The 17,343-nt window shown below is 38.0% G+C and overlaps 1 protein-coding gene across 1 annotated transcript in view; it reads right to left on the bottom strand.

Moving 5' to 3' along the window:
- DNAAF10 (dynein axonemal assembly factor 10) overlaps nt 1-17,294 on the bottom strand; it is a 31,870-nt gene extending 14,576 nt beyond the window's left edge. The window contains exons 1-4 of the mRNA XM_007940075.2: nt 17,112-17,294; nt 5,473-5,573; nt 2,910-3,040; nt 269-370 (exon numbers count right to left, since the gene is read on the bottom strand). Of these exons, the coding sequence (XP_007938266.1) occupies nt 269-370; nt 2,910-3,040; nt 5,473-5,573; nt 17,112-17,294 (517 nt within the window). The remainder of the gene's footprint in view (nt 1-268; nt 371-2,909; nt 3,041-5,472; nt 5,574-17,111) is intronic.
- Between the last annotated feature and the right edge of the window lie 49 nt (nt 17,295-17,343).

Genomic DNA, 17,343 nt, shown 5'->3' on the forward strand with positions numbered 1-17,343 from the left:
CAGATTACTAGTTCCATTTTATAAAAGAAGCAATCAAAGGACAGGAAAGTCTGGTAACTTGCTCCACATCACTCAGCTAATAAGTAGCAAAGTCAGGATTCAAACCTAGGCCCTAGAGCCCAATGTTAACCACCATGAACATGTGTCTCCCTAAACTGTCAGAATAATCCAGAGAACATACAACAAGGAGACTCTATCAGAACTTTCCGGTAGCACTGTGCTTTTTACCACCTGATACTTCAAACGTAAGAATTCTTCCACAACTTACCAAATGCCACAGTCCAACAGTCTCTCTTGTTTTCTCCTTGTACAGGTTCCATATTAGCAACAGGATCATCTTTTTGCCTTGGGTCCCACACCTTGACGGTTCCTGCCATGAATAAAAGTGAGTTGGCAAAATTTAATACTGAAGACTTATTTGTTTCTTTTCTGCACTCTAGTCCTATTGCTTACTGTGCTCATGGTAATATTATAAATGTTATGATAGCTGAAAAAAATCCATATTTTTCTAACTTCTAATTGGGTACAATGTGTTTAATATCAGAGTAAGAACTCGCATGTTACTCTCTGACTTCATTTCCAAATTAACAAATAAAAAACAAAACAAATCCACTGTTACAGAGTCATTTCTGACTCACAGTGACCTGTAGGACAAAATACAATTGCCCATAAAGCTTCTAAGGCTACAGGTTTTATGGAAGCTTCATCTTTCTCCCATGGAGCAGCTGATCAAACCACTGGCCTTTTGGTTAGCAGCCAAATGTTTTAACCACTGACCCACCAGAGTTCCTTCCAAATTAACAGATATGCACAAAAGCCAATATGCTGTTCCTAAGTGAATGACAAGGAAAAGACAAATACTGTACAACTTAAATGATACCTTTTCTTTGTTTGAGCCTGGAAAGAATCAATTATTTAGTTCATTCAGAATAATATCAGTGTCATGTTAAATGCTTCCTTAATATTAATATACCAGAACCCCCCCAAAAAAAACAAACTCACTGCTGTTGAGTTGATTCCGACTCACAGTGACCCCTCCTTGGGTTTCTGAGGCAGTATGTCTATGGAAGTAGATTGCCCAACCTTCCTTTTGAGGAGTGCCTGGTGGGTTTGAACAGCTAGCCTTCTGGTCAGCAGTAAAATGCCTTAGGCACTATACCACCGGAGCTCCCAATATTCATATAGCCTTTGGTATTTCTCTTGTACAGATGAATAAACTCTAATTTTTATATCTATGATTTCTTATATGGAGTTTTAGAACACCATTTCATATATAATAAAGTTTAATTTCCCTGTGGCAATAGAGAAGAGGGAATTATCAAATAAAATTAACAATTTTTTTTTTTCAATTTAATTTCAGTCCCTTCATTTTAATTCTAATTACCAGACTACTAACTGAATGTGTCACTGACTAAGGAGAAATACAAGCAGTTAACAGCAAAATTGCCAAAAGGCAAACACCTGAGAGGGAATAAGAAAAGGACAAGAAATCCTCAAAGAAGGTAATAAACTCAGGAGAAGGAATGCATTTCACTCAATTGATCTCCAGGAATATAATTAAGTTGGCCATTAAAAAGGTGCTTTTAGGATTCATATAAATTGATAAGACAAATATTAAGTTTGGAATAGTAAAATGAGCAAAGAACATAAACAGAAAATGTACATAAAAAATTAACTAGTAAACAAACAGAATGAGTTGGAATAGAGTATCCTTATCTATAAAACTGAGGGAAAAAACAGAAAATCAGTATTGGGAAGGTAGGCTGGAAACAGTATTCTCCATTGTAGTGCACAGTGTCAACAAGCACTTAGAAAGAGTTGACAATACCTTTTTAAAATTTATAAAACACATTTATTCCAAAAGAGTTGCATATATGGCAACACTCATTACTTAATTATTTTTAAGTCATCCTGCCAAAAATTTAAAGTAAGCTGAATGGTAATTAACAGAGTAATGGTTAAGTACACTGTGATAAATCCATATCATGGTGTATTAGTTATTAAAATAATTATAAAAACCATATGGAAGGAACAGTATTTGCATATAACAGTAAATGAAAAAGAATGACACAAAATTGTATTCATACTGATAATAACTATGCAAGATTATCTTCAGGACTGGAAAGGAAGATGGAATTATAATGGTTGTGTTACTATGGCAGAGACTGAATTTTTTTCCTTCTATATTCCTTATTACTTTTATAATGAAAAAAAAAAAATTTCTAAGACACAGCCACTCGAGTAACTATCATAAAATCACAGCTCATTTGTCTCTTAAAATAATCTCCTTATGATCGTCAGCTATTTAAAAAACTAGTCAAACCAAATACCATGCCAAATCTCTCATGCAATCCCCGCACCTCAAGACAACACAAAACTGTGACTCTGTGATAATCACTAAGAATAGCTGGACACCAAAGGAGCTTTTCCTTGTGGCTGCCACAAAGTGGGAAAGCAGAGTCGGTGCCCTTAGGGCTCCTCACAATACTCGGTGGATGGAACACAGAACTGCAGTTTTCAACCAGCTGTCAATCTGACAATTTTCACAAGTACTAATTCTGCTTCGTTAAAAAAGAAAATGAAAAGCTGCCTCCCACATTATATCATCAGCTCCCTCAAAAACCTGTAAAAAAATTTTGAATTCTTCAAGATTCACAGGAAACTATCGCTATTAGTAGTTGAACATGCTCAAAATGAAAATAGTAACTTCTATGCCTTGATCTCCAAATACCCAGAAGTCTGAAACAACTGAAGGATAGGGAATCAAACTTGCCTATTAAAAGTGGAAGCCAACATATTAGATTTAGGGGGTCAAGGCGACTGAGGAGGATTCTACCTGCAAAGGATATAGTATTACAGAGACGTTTTCCTAAAAAATAAATAAATAAATACACAGAACACTGACTCACCATCTCTGCTGCCAGTCACAATTTCAGGTGCTCCTTCTCCGATTCCTAGTCCACCTACACCATCTATAGTATTTATAATTTCTTTATGGCCCTTTACAGAATACACTGGGGTCTCCGGAGCTTCCAAATTCCTAAACAACAGAAAACAGTTTCTTTCTTGCATCACATACCCCAATATTTAAATCCATTACTAAAATTTAAGAATATATATTATTTAGATTTTCCTTTAAAAATAAGGGGTTTTTTTGGAGGGGGGGGGCATTATTATGTACCTACTGCTAAATGTTTTTCTCGACTTTAGCTTCTTTCAAGCCCCAAAGAGAACTGTCATCATTCAACTTGGAATTCTAACTCCTGAGCTCACTCAGGGCTCCTCAAAAGAGCTACAAATGATTTATTAGGTGTGTTTGTTGGTAAATGCAGAGCCCAAAAGCCTATGGGCTCAAGAGATTCATGGGCTCCTCCCTAGACATAATGCATCACCATCTCTGGGATGGGTCCCAAAATCTGCCGCTTCATTGGTACACTGGAGTTTGATAGCCACTGCTTTAAATACAGTCAATTCAAAGTGATTTTGAATGTTTCTATGGCAGGCCTTGATATTTTGATCTTGAGGTGTTTTTGAATGATGAAATATGAATAGTGTTTACTTTGCAAATATTTCTTCCTTTACAATGTATTATTTTCTCACAGAATTCCATTTGGATTTCCATTTATTTTTACATATGTAACAAACACATATACATAAAAATAACTATGTATCATCACATAGCTCACAATAAATACTACAGCTAAACTGTCTGAAGTTTGTCTAATTCTAGATCCGTTAAGAGAAAGGTATGCAGGAAAATACCCATAACTGTGTGTGTTTGACTATGCTAGATGATGTATGCTTGATAAATGGTTTAACTAGGTTATGTTGATACATATCTTTTCTTGCCTCCCTCCATTTTTCCTACTCTTCTACTTTCCTATTACAGCCTCTATCCACATTTTCCTTTAATAAGTTATTTTTCAAAAAGATGTATTTTCTTAAAAATAATGTGACTATTCATAACCATAATCCCAACTTATAACTGGGCCATCATTTATTAGTAAAATTTCACTATTCAAATTTTGAGATTGTTCAACCTAGTTTATATAATGTTTATCTTTGTTACATCATTGTGAAAGAATCAAGAGACTACACAGGATTGTGGTTCTAATTAAAAGAACAAAGTGTTCTACTATTTTTAAAGACTTTAAAACATCACTAATGTTTTACATGAAATCGTAAGATTTATCTGTGACAACCAGTCCCTAATACCTGTACAACTCTAGTAAATTCTATAAGAGGGAATGTCAACAATCACGTTTATTGCATATTCTTGTGTTTAAATAAATTATATTTATATTTTTAAGAATAAAATTCAGATTGGCCTCTCTTCCAGTTTCTCTGAAAATATATGACATAGCATATAAGAACTGATGTTGTTGTTGTTGTTGTTGTTATGTGCCGTCGAGTCGGCCCCGACTCATAGCGACCCCTCCTTGGGTTTCCGAGGCAGTATCACTACGGAAGTAGGATTGCCCAACCTTCCTTCCGAGGAGTGGCTGGTGGGTTTGAACCGCCAGCCTTCTGGTTAGCAGGCAAGTGTCTTAGCCACTATGCTACCAGAGCTCCCATAAGAACTGAGATGTTCTAATAAATGCTAATTTAACTACTAAGTAGTTAAATCAAGGAGAAAGTAAGATAGTTTCATTGTTTCTATTACGATTCTAAGATAGATAAATACATCAAGTTAATTTTATTGTAAAGTAGAAGAATCTGAGAATTAGGAAAGGTCATATTAAAAAACGTAAGACAAGAAAGACAGTTTCTTTCTAGAATATTACTGTTTACTTAAATGATTAATATTAAGAGATGGATAGTCCTGGAAAAAATTAAAGAGGAATCTCAATTCATTCAACTCTAATTTAAATATGAAAAAGTAATTCTAGCTAAAACATGAAAATTAAAAGCATTGTCATAACGGTGATTTTGTTCATTCAACACAGGTTTATTTGATTTGTTCAATAAATGTATTACTAAAAAGGTGTGCTTAAATATTAAGCATTAAAAAAGCACATATTAAATGAATAGGGGAGTTCTACATTCAAAAACTAAAAGAAAAAACTAAATGTATTTTATTCTATAATTTCTACTCTCTTGCTGAACTGTAAATAAAGATCATATTTTTCAGTGTTATAAATGTGCATTTTCATATATTTCGTCCTTAAAGGTGGAAGAGGAATTGACCTTTACTTATGAATATGGAGTGTTAACGCACCAACAGCATGTGTAAAAATACTGACAACGTTATATAAACTATCTAAAGAAAAATCGATTTATATTTTTAAATGCGTTTTTATTATAAAACATAGAAATATATTTAAAAGTAATTCTCACATTTCCATAAAATGCTAAAATTGAACAAATAAGGAAACATTTAAAATTAGAATTCTCCCTTTCAGAGGAAGAGTAACAAAAATATCAAAGAAATTACTTATCTCATCTTTCTAAATACTAATTAAATAATCTTACCATATATGAAGGTTTCCACCAAAGTCTCCAGTAGCTAAGTATCTCTGCTGTAAAGATGTTGCACCAAATGTTCCACATTTAATGGGTTTGGCCTTTTCAATCTTGATACAAGGGGGAAGAGAGGATACATTATTTATGTAAGCAGCTATTTATAGTCCACAATATTTATGAGTCTGTTATGGGATTTAAATGAGACACATGATATAAAAGGCAATGAAAATGGTTTCTGATAAAAATGATATTTTTTCTCCAGTCACTTTTTTCTATAAAGTATATATATCAAAAACAAAGTTTTAATTAGGTTTTTAAAATTATGTTTTTATTTGTCTTTCCTCTCATCTCCCTAATGGGACATCCAAATGCTGACAATTCTACCATCTCTGATGATTTGCAAATATGAAAATTTCAGCATTTAATATGGCATTCTTCCTGGAGATCCTTGGTAGAAATAAAAACATAATGAAGATACTATTCATTCTGAATGGCTATAGGAATAAAAATGTTTATATACCTTCCTGTAGAACCTTATAAACAAAGAAGGTTTTTGTCCCCTTTTCTCCAGAGATTTGCATACCCCTGTCAGCCAAAGGCTACAGTGTTAGTTTGAATTAGTCGATCTTTGCAGCTTTCTTTCATTTAAAAGGCTACTACAGCTCTAAGTATTATATATAGTTACATTAGTAAAACCACCACATACAAAAACACACTATTTAAGGTATGGGGCCTACAGAAATCATGGGAAGAGGCAATCATGGAAAGGGTCCTTGGAAATGATCTAATGCAATATCCTTTTCTCGCAAAGGGAGCTCTGGTAGTGTACTGCCTAAGGCACTTGACTGCTAACCAGAAGACTGGTGGTTCAAATCCACCAGCTGCTCCTTGGAAGGAAGGCTGGGCAATCTACTTCCGTAGTGATACCGCCTAGGAAACCCAAGGAGGGGTCGCTATGAGTTGGGTCAGACTCAACGGCACACAACACTAACAACAGCAGCAGCACAGGACTACCATGAGTTGGAATTGACCTGATGACAGTGGGTCTGGTTTTGGTTTTACCTAACCCTTCCCTTATATCATTATACTACTCCTAAGGACTCCTACAGGAGCTCTAGTAGCATAGTGCCTAAGGCACTTGACTGCTAACCAGAAGGCTGGTGGTTCAAACCCACAAGCCACTCCTCGGAAGGAAAGATGGGCAATCTACTTCCGTAGTGATACTGCCTTGGAAACCCAAGGAGGGGTCGCTATGAGTCAGGGCTGACTCGATGGCACACAACAACAACAACAGGGATTCCTACGTGGTCTTTTGGGTCACCTCCTTTTACTCCTTGCTGTTTTCAATTTCTCCACTGTGCCCCACCCATTCCACCTGTCAAAGTCACTGATGTCTCTCTCAGAGACTGCTTTTCCTGTTGCCTTGACTCCTGGAAACTCTGGAAGCTAGAACTAGATGGAATTCCTAGATGCACTCAACTGCTAACTGAAAGGTAAAGTCTGGCAATCTACTTGCAAACAATCAGCCAATTGTTCTGACACACACAGGATTGCCATGAGTCAGATCAACTGGACGGCAACCTGGCCCATACCACACTCTAGCCCTATATTCCCTCCCATTTACTGTCAGCCTCAAAGGGAAAACAATTCCTTATTTAATCTTAAAATATTTATTTTTTTATTCTTAAAGTTGACAAAAGTCATTCACATTCCCTGTAAATATTCAAACAAAACAAAAGAATGAAGGGTAAAATGTGAGTCTCCCTTTAGCACATCCCAGAAGTCATTCTCATCTTTCTAGGATATTTTCTACATATTTATACAAAGGTTTCTTTTATAAGGAGGACCACAGTATACTGTTCTTTCACTTGATTTTTTTCAAGCAATTTATCAGATAAACTTTTCTGTCTGCTGAATTCTCCAGTTTCGAGGGCATTTATAACCTGTTGGTTCCTGGGTCAATCATCATCCCTCCCACTAGGACTGGCTTGTTTCAAATAATTATAAAAAATGATTTCCCTAGCACTTAAAATCCTTGGCTGAGCCTTTCCATATAAGGTATACACAGCAATTTTCAAAGAAAACACTTAACACTAAAATTATAACTGAACTTTCTTTTCTATGATTCAAGAGGTATCACTACATGGTATAGGGCTTTGGAAATTACCAGCTTGTTGAGCTTTCTATTTGGGATCTGGATAAATAAGCAGGTACCATGTAGCCAGGTCAAAAATAAAGCATTCACAGCCCCCTTGGAAATGTCTAGTAAACAAAATCAGTCATCTATAATAACAGGATTATAAAACACCAGATTGGTAAGAAACACAGAATCAGAAAGTTTTTGTTTTTCTTTTTAATGCATAAGTGGTCTGACGTAGCATCAGTATTCACTACAAATAGTTAACCACTATTTGATTTTGAAGATCAACATTCTGTCATTAAAGGAGAGTTTCAAATTCTAAAACACTTGTGTCCTTCCTGCCTCTCCCTCACAAGTACCAATATCTGAAATATTATATTAGTGGGGGATAGCACGTAACCACTATTAGGACACAATTTCTATGGTTAAATTAATTCAGAATTCCAACTTATTCCAACTGATGAATGTTACCCACTCTTTCCTCCCATTTGTTCTACTGGGCCTAGGTCTCCACCAGAACTAAGCCATTCATAAAATCTCCATAATCAGAGGTAAAAAGTAAAACAAAAAACCTCTAAGAAGCTGAACGTGGGTATTTGTGTGCGTGGACCAAGTGCCCCAGGGGCAGACCACAGTAAGCCAGCTTGGAGCAGCAGAAGGCACAGAAGGCGGGTGTTTGTGTGGAGTGCGTGGGGGCAGACCCGGTAAGCAAGCAGGGTGGGGGAGACCAGGAAATGAGCAGAGCAGTTTGGAACAGCTAAGGGAAACAAACTTGTCTGTCAGTTTGTTGTACTGTGGTGGCTTGAGTGTTGCTGTGAGGCTGGAAGCTATGCCATTAACGTTTCAAATGCCAGCAGGGTTACCCATGGTGAACAGGTTTCAGCGGAGCTTCCAGACTAAGACAGACTCAGAAAAAGGAAGAGGCCATCCACTTCTCAAGGGATTGGCCAGTGAAAACCTTATGAATAGCAGTTAAACACTCTCTGATATATTACTGGAAAACTTTATGAATAGCCCTGAAACACTGTGAGAATCAGTGCTGGAAGATGAGTCCCTCAGGTCAGAAGGCACTTGAAATGTGACTTAGGAACAGCTGCCTCCTCAGAGTAGAGTCGACCTTTATGATGTGGACAGAGTGAAGCTTTCGGGACCTCCATTTGCTGATGTGGCATGTCTCAAGATGAGAAGAAACAACTGCAAGCATCCATTAATAATTGGATGTTATCTAGGAAAATTGGAAGTTGTCAAAAAAGGAAAAGGAATGCATAAAAATTGATATCCTAGGCATCAGTGAGCTGAAATGGACTGGTTTTGGTCATTTTGAATGAGACGATCATATGATCTACTATGCCAGAAATGATAAATTGAAGAAAAATGGCATGGCATTCATCATCACAAAGAATATATCAAGATCCATCCTGAAAAACAATGCTGTCAGTGATAGGATAATATCCATATGCCTATAGGGAAGACCAGTTAATACTTCAATTATTCACATTTAGAATTATTCAAATATAAAATCATTCAAATTTATGCACCAACCACCAAAGCCAAAGATGAGGAAATTGGAGATTTTTTACTAACTTCTGGAGTCTGAAATTGACCAAACATGCAATCAAGACGTGTTAATTATCACTGGTAACTGGAATGCAAAAGTTGGAATCAAAGAAAAATCACTAGTAGTTGGAAAATATGGCCTTGGTTATAGAAATAGCGCAGGAGATCACATGATAGAATTTTGCAAGACCAATGACTTATTCATTGCAAATACCTCTTTTCAACAATACAAATGGTGGCTATACATGTGGACTTCACCAGATGGCATACACAGGAATCAGATCAACTACATCTGTGGCAAGAGGTGATGAAGAGCTCAATATCTTCAGCCAAAACAAGACCAAGAGCTGATTGTGGAACAGACCATCAACTGCTCATATGCAAGTTGAAGCTGAAGTTGAAGACAATTAAAATAAATCCACAAGGGCCAAAATATGACCTTGATTATATTCCTCCTGAATTTAGAGACCATCTAAAGAACAGATTTGATGCACTGAAAACCAATGACTAAGAACCAGAGAAATTGTGGGATGACATCAAGAACATCATCCATGAAGAAAGCAAAAGGTCATTAAAAAGACAGGAAAGGAAGAAAAGACCAAAATGGATGTCAGAAGAGACTCTGAAACTTGCCCTTGAATGGAGAGTAGCTAAAACAAATGGAAGAATCGACAGGATAAAAGAGGTGAACAGATTATTTCAAAGAGCAGCTCGAGAAGACAAAATCAATTATTAAAATGAAATGTGCAAAGACCTGGAGTTAGAAAACCAAAAGGGAAGAACACACTCCACATTTTTCAAGTTGAAACAACTGAGGAAAAACTGAAGCTTTGAGTTGCAATACTGAAAGATTCCATGGGTAATATGTTGAATGATGCAGGAAACATCAGAAGAAGATGGATAGAATACACAGTCACTAAACCAAAAAGAACTGGGAGATGATCATCCATGTCAAGAGGTGGCATATGATCAAGAACCAATGGTACTGAAGGAAGAAGTCAAAGCTGTACTGAAGGACTGCTAAAAAACAAGGGTCCAGGAATTGACGGAATAGATGTTTCAACAAGTGGATGCCGTGCTGGAGACACTCGCTTGGTTATGCCAAGAGATTTGGAAGACAGCTACCTGGCCAACTGACTGGAAGAGAGCCATATTTGTACCCATTCCAAAGAAAGGTGATCCCACAGAATGTGGAAATTATCAAACAGTAGCATTAATATCAAATGCAAGTAAAATCTTACTGAAAACAATTCAAAAACATTTGCAGCAATATACTGACAGAGAACTTCCAGAAATGCAAGCTGGATTCAGAAGGGGACATGGAGCAAGGGATAACATAGCTGATGTCAGATGGATCTTGGCTCAAAGCAAAGAATACCAGAAAGATGACTACTTGTGTTTTACTGACTATGAAAAAGCATTTGATTGTGTGGATCATAACAAATTGTGGATAACATTGAGAAGAATGGAAATTTCCGAATGCTTAATTGTACTCATGAAAAACCTGTACATTGACCAGGAGGCTGTCATTCGAACAGAACAAGGGGATACCGCAGGGTTTAAAATCTGGAAGGCAGTGCGTCAGGGTTGTATCCTTTCACCATACTTATTCCATCTGTATGCTGAGCAAATAATCTGAGAAGCTGGACTATATGAAGAACATGGCATCAGGATTGGAGAAAGGCTCATTAACAACATGAGATACTCAGACGACACAACTTTGCTTGCTGAAAGTGAGGATGACTTGGAGCAATTACTGATCTAGGTAAAAGAATACAGTCTGCAGTATGGATTACACCTCAATATAAAGAAAACAAAAATTCTCACAACTGGACCAATAAGCAGTATCACGATAAACGGAGAAAAGACTGAAGTTGTCAAAGACTTCATATTACTAGGTTCTACAATCAACACCAATGGAAGCAGCAGTCAAGACATCAAAAGACTAAGTGCATTGGGTAAATTGTTGCAAAAGACCTCTTTCAAGTGCTGAAGAGCAAAGATACCTCCTTGAAGACTAAGATGCGCCTAACCCAAGCCATGGTATTTTCAATTGCCTCATATGCATGTGAGAGCTGGACAATGAATAAGGAAGACCAAAGAACAGTTCATGCTTTTGAGCTGTGGTGTTGGTGAAGAATGCTGAAAGTATCGTGGACTGCTAAAAGAACTAACAAATCTGTCCTGGAAGAAGTAAAGCTGGAATGCTCCTTGGAAGCGAGAATGGCCAGACTTCGTCTCACTACTTGAGTCATGTTGTCAAAAGGGACCATTCACTGGAGAAGGATGTCATGTGTGGTAAAGTACAAGGTTAACGAAAGAGGGGAAGGCCCTCAACAAGATGGATTGACACAGTGGGTGCAGCAATGGGCTCAGGTATAGTAGGGATCGTGTGGTTGGCACAGGACCGGGCAATGCTTCGTTCTGTTGTACGTAAGGTGGCTATCAGTTGAAGACAACTTGACAGCACATAACAATAACAAGCACATGGGCCCTGAGGGACAGGAATGTAGTTCTAGGAAATTAGGGGATTAGGAGGTACAAGAATCTTGCATCCTCTATCTGATACAACCCTCTGGAAAATTCTCAGAGAAGCACTGGGAACACTGGTGGCCCATTTTCTTCTCTTCCACCAGCTAAAGCATTCTGTTTTCTGTAATTCCACTCCTGTCATCTTAAGCCTGTAATAAGTGCTCCTCTTCTCTATAAGCCATGGCAGAGAGAAAAACCAACTTCCACTTTTCAGTCCTACAGTAAGCCCTCAACTCTTTTAAGATTTTCTAAAATGCTTACTGTCAGTAAACAAAATTATCTTATTCATTCAATTATTGGCACCCTTTCTAGAATGTGAGCACCAGAGAGCCAGGCCATTGTCTCATTTGTTCAGCATGTAGTAGGTGCTCAACGTTTGTTGCATGACAGTACAAATGCTCATCTATTAATTTATCAGTCAGTAGTGAGGAGAGAGAAATCACTGCTGGAGTTCATGTTCCCACTTCCCTTTTCTTTATATGCTACTGCCATGTTTTCAAATTCCAGGACTCTGACTGGTCATGCAGTTCCCAATGCCATTTATATGCAATAACAAAAATAATATCCATATATTGAATAACTACTCACCAGACAGTATTCTAGGTGTTGTTCTAGACAAGATCATTCTTTCTCTTTCTAAAACATAAGCCAAAAACAAACCCCATCAAGTTGATTTCAACTCATAGTGACCCTAAAGGACAGAGTAGAATGGCCCCATAGGGTTTCCAAGGCTATAATCTTTACAGAAGCAGACTGCCACATCTTTCTCCTATAGAGTGGTCAGTGGGTTCAGTTAGCAGCCAAGCTTTTTAACCACTGTACCACCACGTCTCCTTCCTAAAACATATGACACTGTACAACAAGTGCTTGCAACACCACTTTGAAGCTGAAGAAACTGAGGGTCAGAAGATTATGACTTGCCTAAAGTCCCGAGAGCCAGGAAGATTCCAAGCTCTTTCCACTATATCAAGCTACCTTTGGACCCACATGTAAATCAGTTAAATAAACAATTTACTATGTAACTCTCATTCTGTAAATCCCAGAGTCATTAGTAAACAATATTGAAGAAATGTTCCAATTCTAAATTGGATCAGTGAGATAAATCAAACAGCTATGAATTAAACTTACTTTTAAATTTCTATCCTTTGGTTTTTACCTTCACCCATATCTTTACAAGATATAAATATATGGTACTGCATTTCTCTCATCTTCATTCTCTCTTCCTAAGTCAAAGGAACATAAACCAAAAAACCCAACTCAGAGCCATTGAGTCGATTCAACTCATAGCAACCCCTCCTCGGGTTTCTGAGGTGGAATTTCTACAGAAGTAGACTGCCCTTCTTAGGAGTGGAACTGCCAGCCTTCTGGTTAGCAGTCAATGCCTTAGGCACTACGCCACCAGAGCTCCCAAAGGAACACAGAGATTTAAATATAAAATTCACTACCATCATGTCACTTCTGACTCATAGCAGCCCAAAAGGACAAAGTAGAACTGCCCTATAGGGTTTCCAAGGCTGTAAATCTTTATGGAAGCAGATGCCACATCTTTCTCGCAGAGTGGTTGGTGGGTTCGAACCATCGACCTTCTGGTTAGCAGCCAAGCATTTTCACCACTGTGTCACCAGAGCTCCTAGATTTAAAGATACTAGGGGGTCAAAATTGCAAAAATCAAACTAAACTCAAAATACGAAGTCTTTGACAACTATTAAACTCAAATGTATAGATACATTATAACCTGCATGGAAGGACTGCACTTCATCTGCTCAGAAGGGCTGAGCTATACTGCCAAATGGACAAAAACAGGCATGTTTCCTCTATCCTCAGACATTCACAGAAATCCTAACAGTAGCTAAATTAAGAAAGGACGTTGGAGTGAAGCTAATTTTTTTTAAAGTATAAAAGTACTCCCTCTTTGCCCCTGTTAAATATTACTTTATCTTTGGAAGGAAGAGGTGAAAAGAATTTTTCTTGCTAGAAAATTGTTTTGTTTTAAATGAACATCTAGTTTGTCAACATTTTTCCACAAAGAAAATTGTTGTTGTTGTTATGTGCCATCGAGTCAGACCCGACTCATAGTGACCCCTCCCCTTGGGTTTCTGAGGCAGTATCACTACGGAAGTAGATTGCCCCATCTTCCTTCCGAGGAGTGGCTGGTGGGAAAATTAGTATACATTAATTAACTTTTGTCATAAGACACTGAAAATGACCATCAATGATGGTAATATTTGGCCCAGTTGTTAGTTTTCCTTGCTACAGCAATATATTAACATTATTAAAGAAACCTATGATCGATAATTCCCTTGAGAGCTATTTCTGTTCTATCTGTGGGTGGGTCTAGTACAGCCTGTCACTATTTCCTCCTCCACATCCTGGCACTACCTAATTAACTTTAAAAGGTTCAGTCAACCAAAGCTAAAAAGCCCTATACTCAATGGCACAAGGGCTAAAAAGCAGAACTTTAATTTATTATTAATTTTTATAGTAAAAACATCCACAACTCTGATTCTATCTTTCAGGGCCACCACTAGTCCACATGGTTTGTTGTGCCAACTAAAAAAAAAAAAAAATGTCTTTTATAAGCTGATGCAGTTTTACGTGAGTAAGGCTCGAAGCAGCAAGAAATAGATTTTAGCTCCCACTGAGCCCTTGTTCAGGCACCTTTGTATGGTGTAACAAACAGCTCAACTGTCCATGCCATTCCCTACCTTCTTACCAATAAGATAAGGAAGGCATCACAAATATTGATTTACTTCCTTTACCTGTTTTTATCTTGGATGCATGTCATTTGGAGCACACAACTTGAGGTGGTGCCACATGACTAATTTAATATATAATATATTTAGCCCAATGGTTCTTAACTCAAGAACTCAGTCACCTTGGGGGAGTTTTAAAAATACTGATTACCAGGCCTTACCCAAGTCTATACTCTTTACAGCAGAATATATAACAGTGGGGCCAAACCATGAGTATTTTAAATCCAAAAACAAGCAAGAGTAACAAAACACATTCAGATGATCCTGATGCACAGTGAGGGTTGAGAACCACTGAGCCTATATTCAACCTATTGCACCATCACAGCCAAACACAGTCTCTAAGTTCTTAATTGTGTTTTGGGGTTTGTTTTACTTTGTTTTGACAGGCTCTTTAGGGGAAAGGACTCATCTTTCAAATACTTTCAGTTCTTCCTTAGCATTGTTGTTGTTGTTATGTGCCGTGGAGTCAGACCCCTCCCTGGGTTTCCGAGAGCCATGATCACTATGGAAGCAGATTGCCCAACCTTCCTTCTGAGGAGTAGCTGGTGGGTTTGAACCACCAGCCTTTTGGTTAGCAGTCAAATGCCTTAGAGTCGGATCCGACTCATAGAGACCCCTTCTTGGATTTCCGAGCCCGGAAACCCAATGCCTCAGAGCTCCCAACCCCAAAGGATACAGGTGAAAATATAAAAAGTGGATAGTCCTAGGTGAGATTATGGATGATATTAATATCCTTCTCTTTGCTATCTATATTTTCTTACGTGCTATCATGAAGATGTATTACTTCTATTCTGAATCAAATTAAAAAAAAAAAAAACACCTTAATATTTGATAGAATTCCCCAGAATCTCCACAAGAGACAAAGAGCACTATCTCACTTTATGGAATAAGTATATCCCTGAAAAGTGCACAAATCATATATTCTTGTTTAAAAAGTCACATGTCTAATGATATTCTGCTTGAACTTCTATTGGCATTTGTTCCTAATCAGCTTTAAATTTCCCTCTACTGTTCCAATATTCCCCATTTATTTCTGATCCCCAGTTGATTAATGATCAATAAGCCAGTAGTTATATTTCCCAAGTTATAACCTACTTACAGACACACAAATATTTTAACAAATATTTATTAGGTAGGTGTTCCTTAAAATCCACACTAAAGACAGTCTTCACTGGAAAAGAGTTTATAATCTAGTAAGAGACAAATGGATAGAATACACATTCCTGGCTCAGATAATAATAAGTACTATAGAAATACAGTGTAAAGAAAACTTACTTTGTGTGGGGATCAGGAAAGGCATAAATTAGATCATCTGAAATGGAGCTTACAATATTAACAGGTGAATATGGGTAAAGTGGTAAACAACATGAAAGGAAAACAGGCACTCTGGGCAACTTAAAGTGTGTTGGACAAATACTGAAACTGTATTTGTCTCTACTTACCAGGTTAACCCCCATCTCCTCCAAGCCAATTCTCACCATTGCTTTTGATCCCTAGAGTTCTCAAGGTTTCCTGAACTTGTAGTCTATTACAATACCAAACAGCTGATGATGCCTGAATTTTTTTCAGGCCATCCAAATCAAGGTATATATATATATATTTTTAATTGTAAAAAGCTATAAAAATGTTATCATTACTTTCTAATTCTTTCACTAGTGATTACAAAACTTGTAAATCTGATCTCGCCACACCCTATTTAAAGATGTCTCATTTCCCTTAGAATAAAGGCTTAAATCCTTTAAATGGTCTATATATCTACCTTTCAAGGTCTGGTTCCTGCTTATCTCTCGTTTTTTGGAGTGATAAACTCTCTACCTCTGGGCTTCCATATACGCTGTATCTTCTGGAAACCTTGTCCTCCACTCCTAGTTTGGCTTAGTTAGATTCTGTTGTTGTTGGGTGCTGTCGAGTCAATTCCGACTCATAGGACCGAGTAGAAGTGCCCCATAAGGTTTCCAAGGCTGCAAATCTTTATGGAAACTGACTGACACATCGCTCTCCTGCGGAGCGGCGGGTAAATTTAAACCGCCCGCCCGCCTTTTAGTTAGCAGCCGGAAGCTTAACCACTGTGCCTTCTACTCACCCCAAATCTGTTTTTACTCAGTTTATATGCACGCACCGTTGGTTTAATTATTTGACTAGAAAATACTAAACTCCATGAGATTGACGCTCATGCCATCCTCATACTTGGGAATACGAGGGCCTCAGCTGATATTTGTTGAAACAATGAATAAATGTGTCAGGTTGTCTCCTGCAAATACACTGCAACTTCCCGGGGGGTGGGTGTCACTTTGGTGTGAAAAAGATCATTTCATTAACACGGGCCTAGTAACAAACTCTCAGCAAACAACTACGAACTGCTTAGAAGGGACACAACTTCTTAATATCACTTCCCAAAGACCTCGCGCTGGATTACTCTGTGGATGGCTAGAGAAACCGACCGGCACAGCGCAGATGAACTACCTCGTCAAGAGAATTCAGAACCTCAACGAAAGCTTTGTAAGTAAGGAGTCCTCAAATCTGCAGTCAGCTTCGCTGGTCCAGCTGTGTTTTGGGGGCATGCTAAGCAAAGGCTTTGGGCAAAGAATGCAGACCCCAAGAGCAGCACTTTCCCCCTCTGGGCAGTACCAAATCCTGCAACTGGGTAGTCTCGACTTGGCACCCACCTCCCGAAGCAGCTTCAGTTCCCCGTGCTGGATCTCATACAGTTGAATGACGCCGGTCCCCCGTGCGAAGTTGCCCATGGTCACAAATTTGGCGCTGCATGGCACCCACTTACAGTCAAATACCGTATAGTTGAGGTTCTTCTGGATATGAGCGATGATCTGAGGCTTCTCGAAGGACGACATGGCCCAACAGATTACACGCTCGGCAACTCCCACCCGCGGACCCTGACCA

The sequence above is a fragment of the Orycteropus afer genome, unplaced genomic scaffold (assembly GCF_000298275.1).
Source record: "Orycteropus afer afer isolate SDZICR_OR568_19922 unplaced genomic scaffold, OryAfe1.0 scaffold00065, whole genome shotgun sequence".
Taxonomy (NCBI): Eukaryota; Metazoa; Chordata; class Mammalia; order Tubulidentata; family Orycteropodidae; genus Orycteropus; species Orycteropus afer.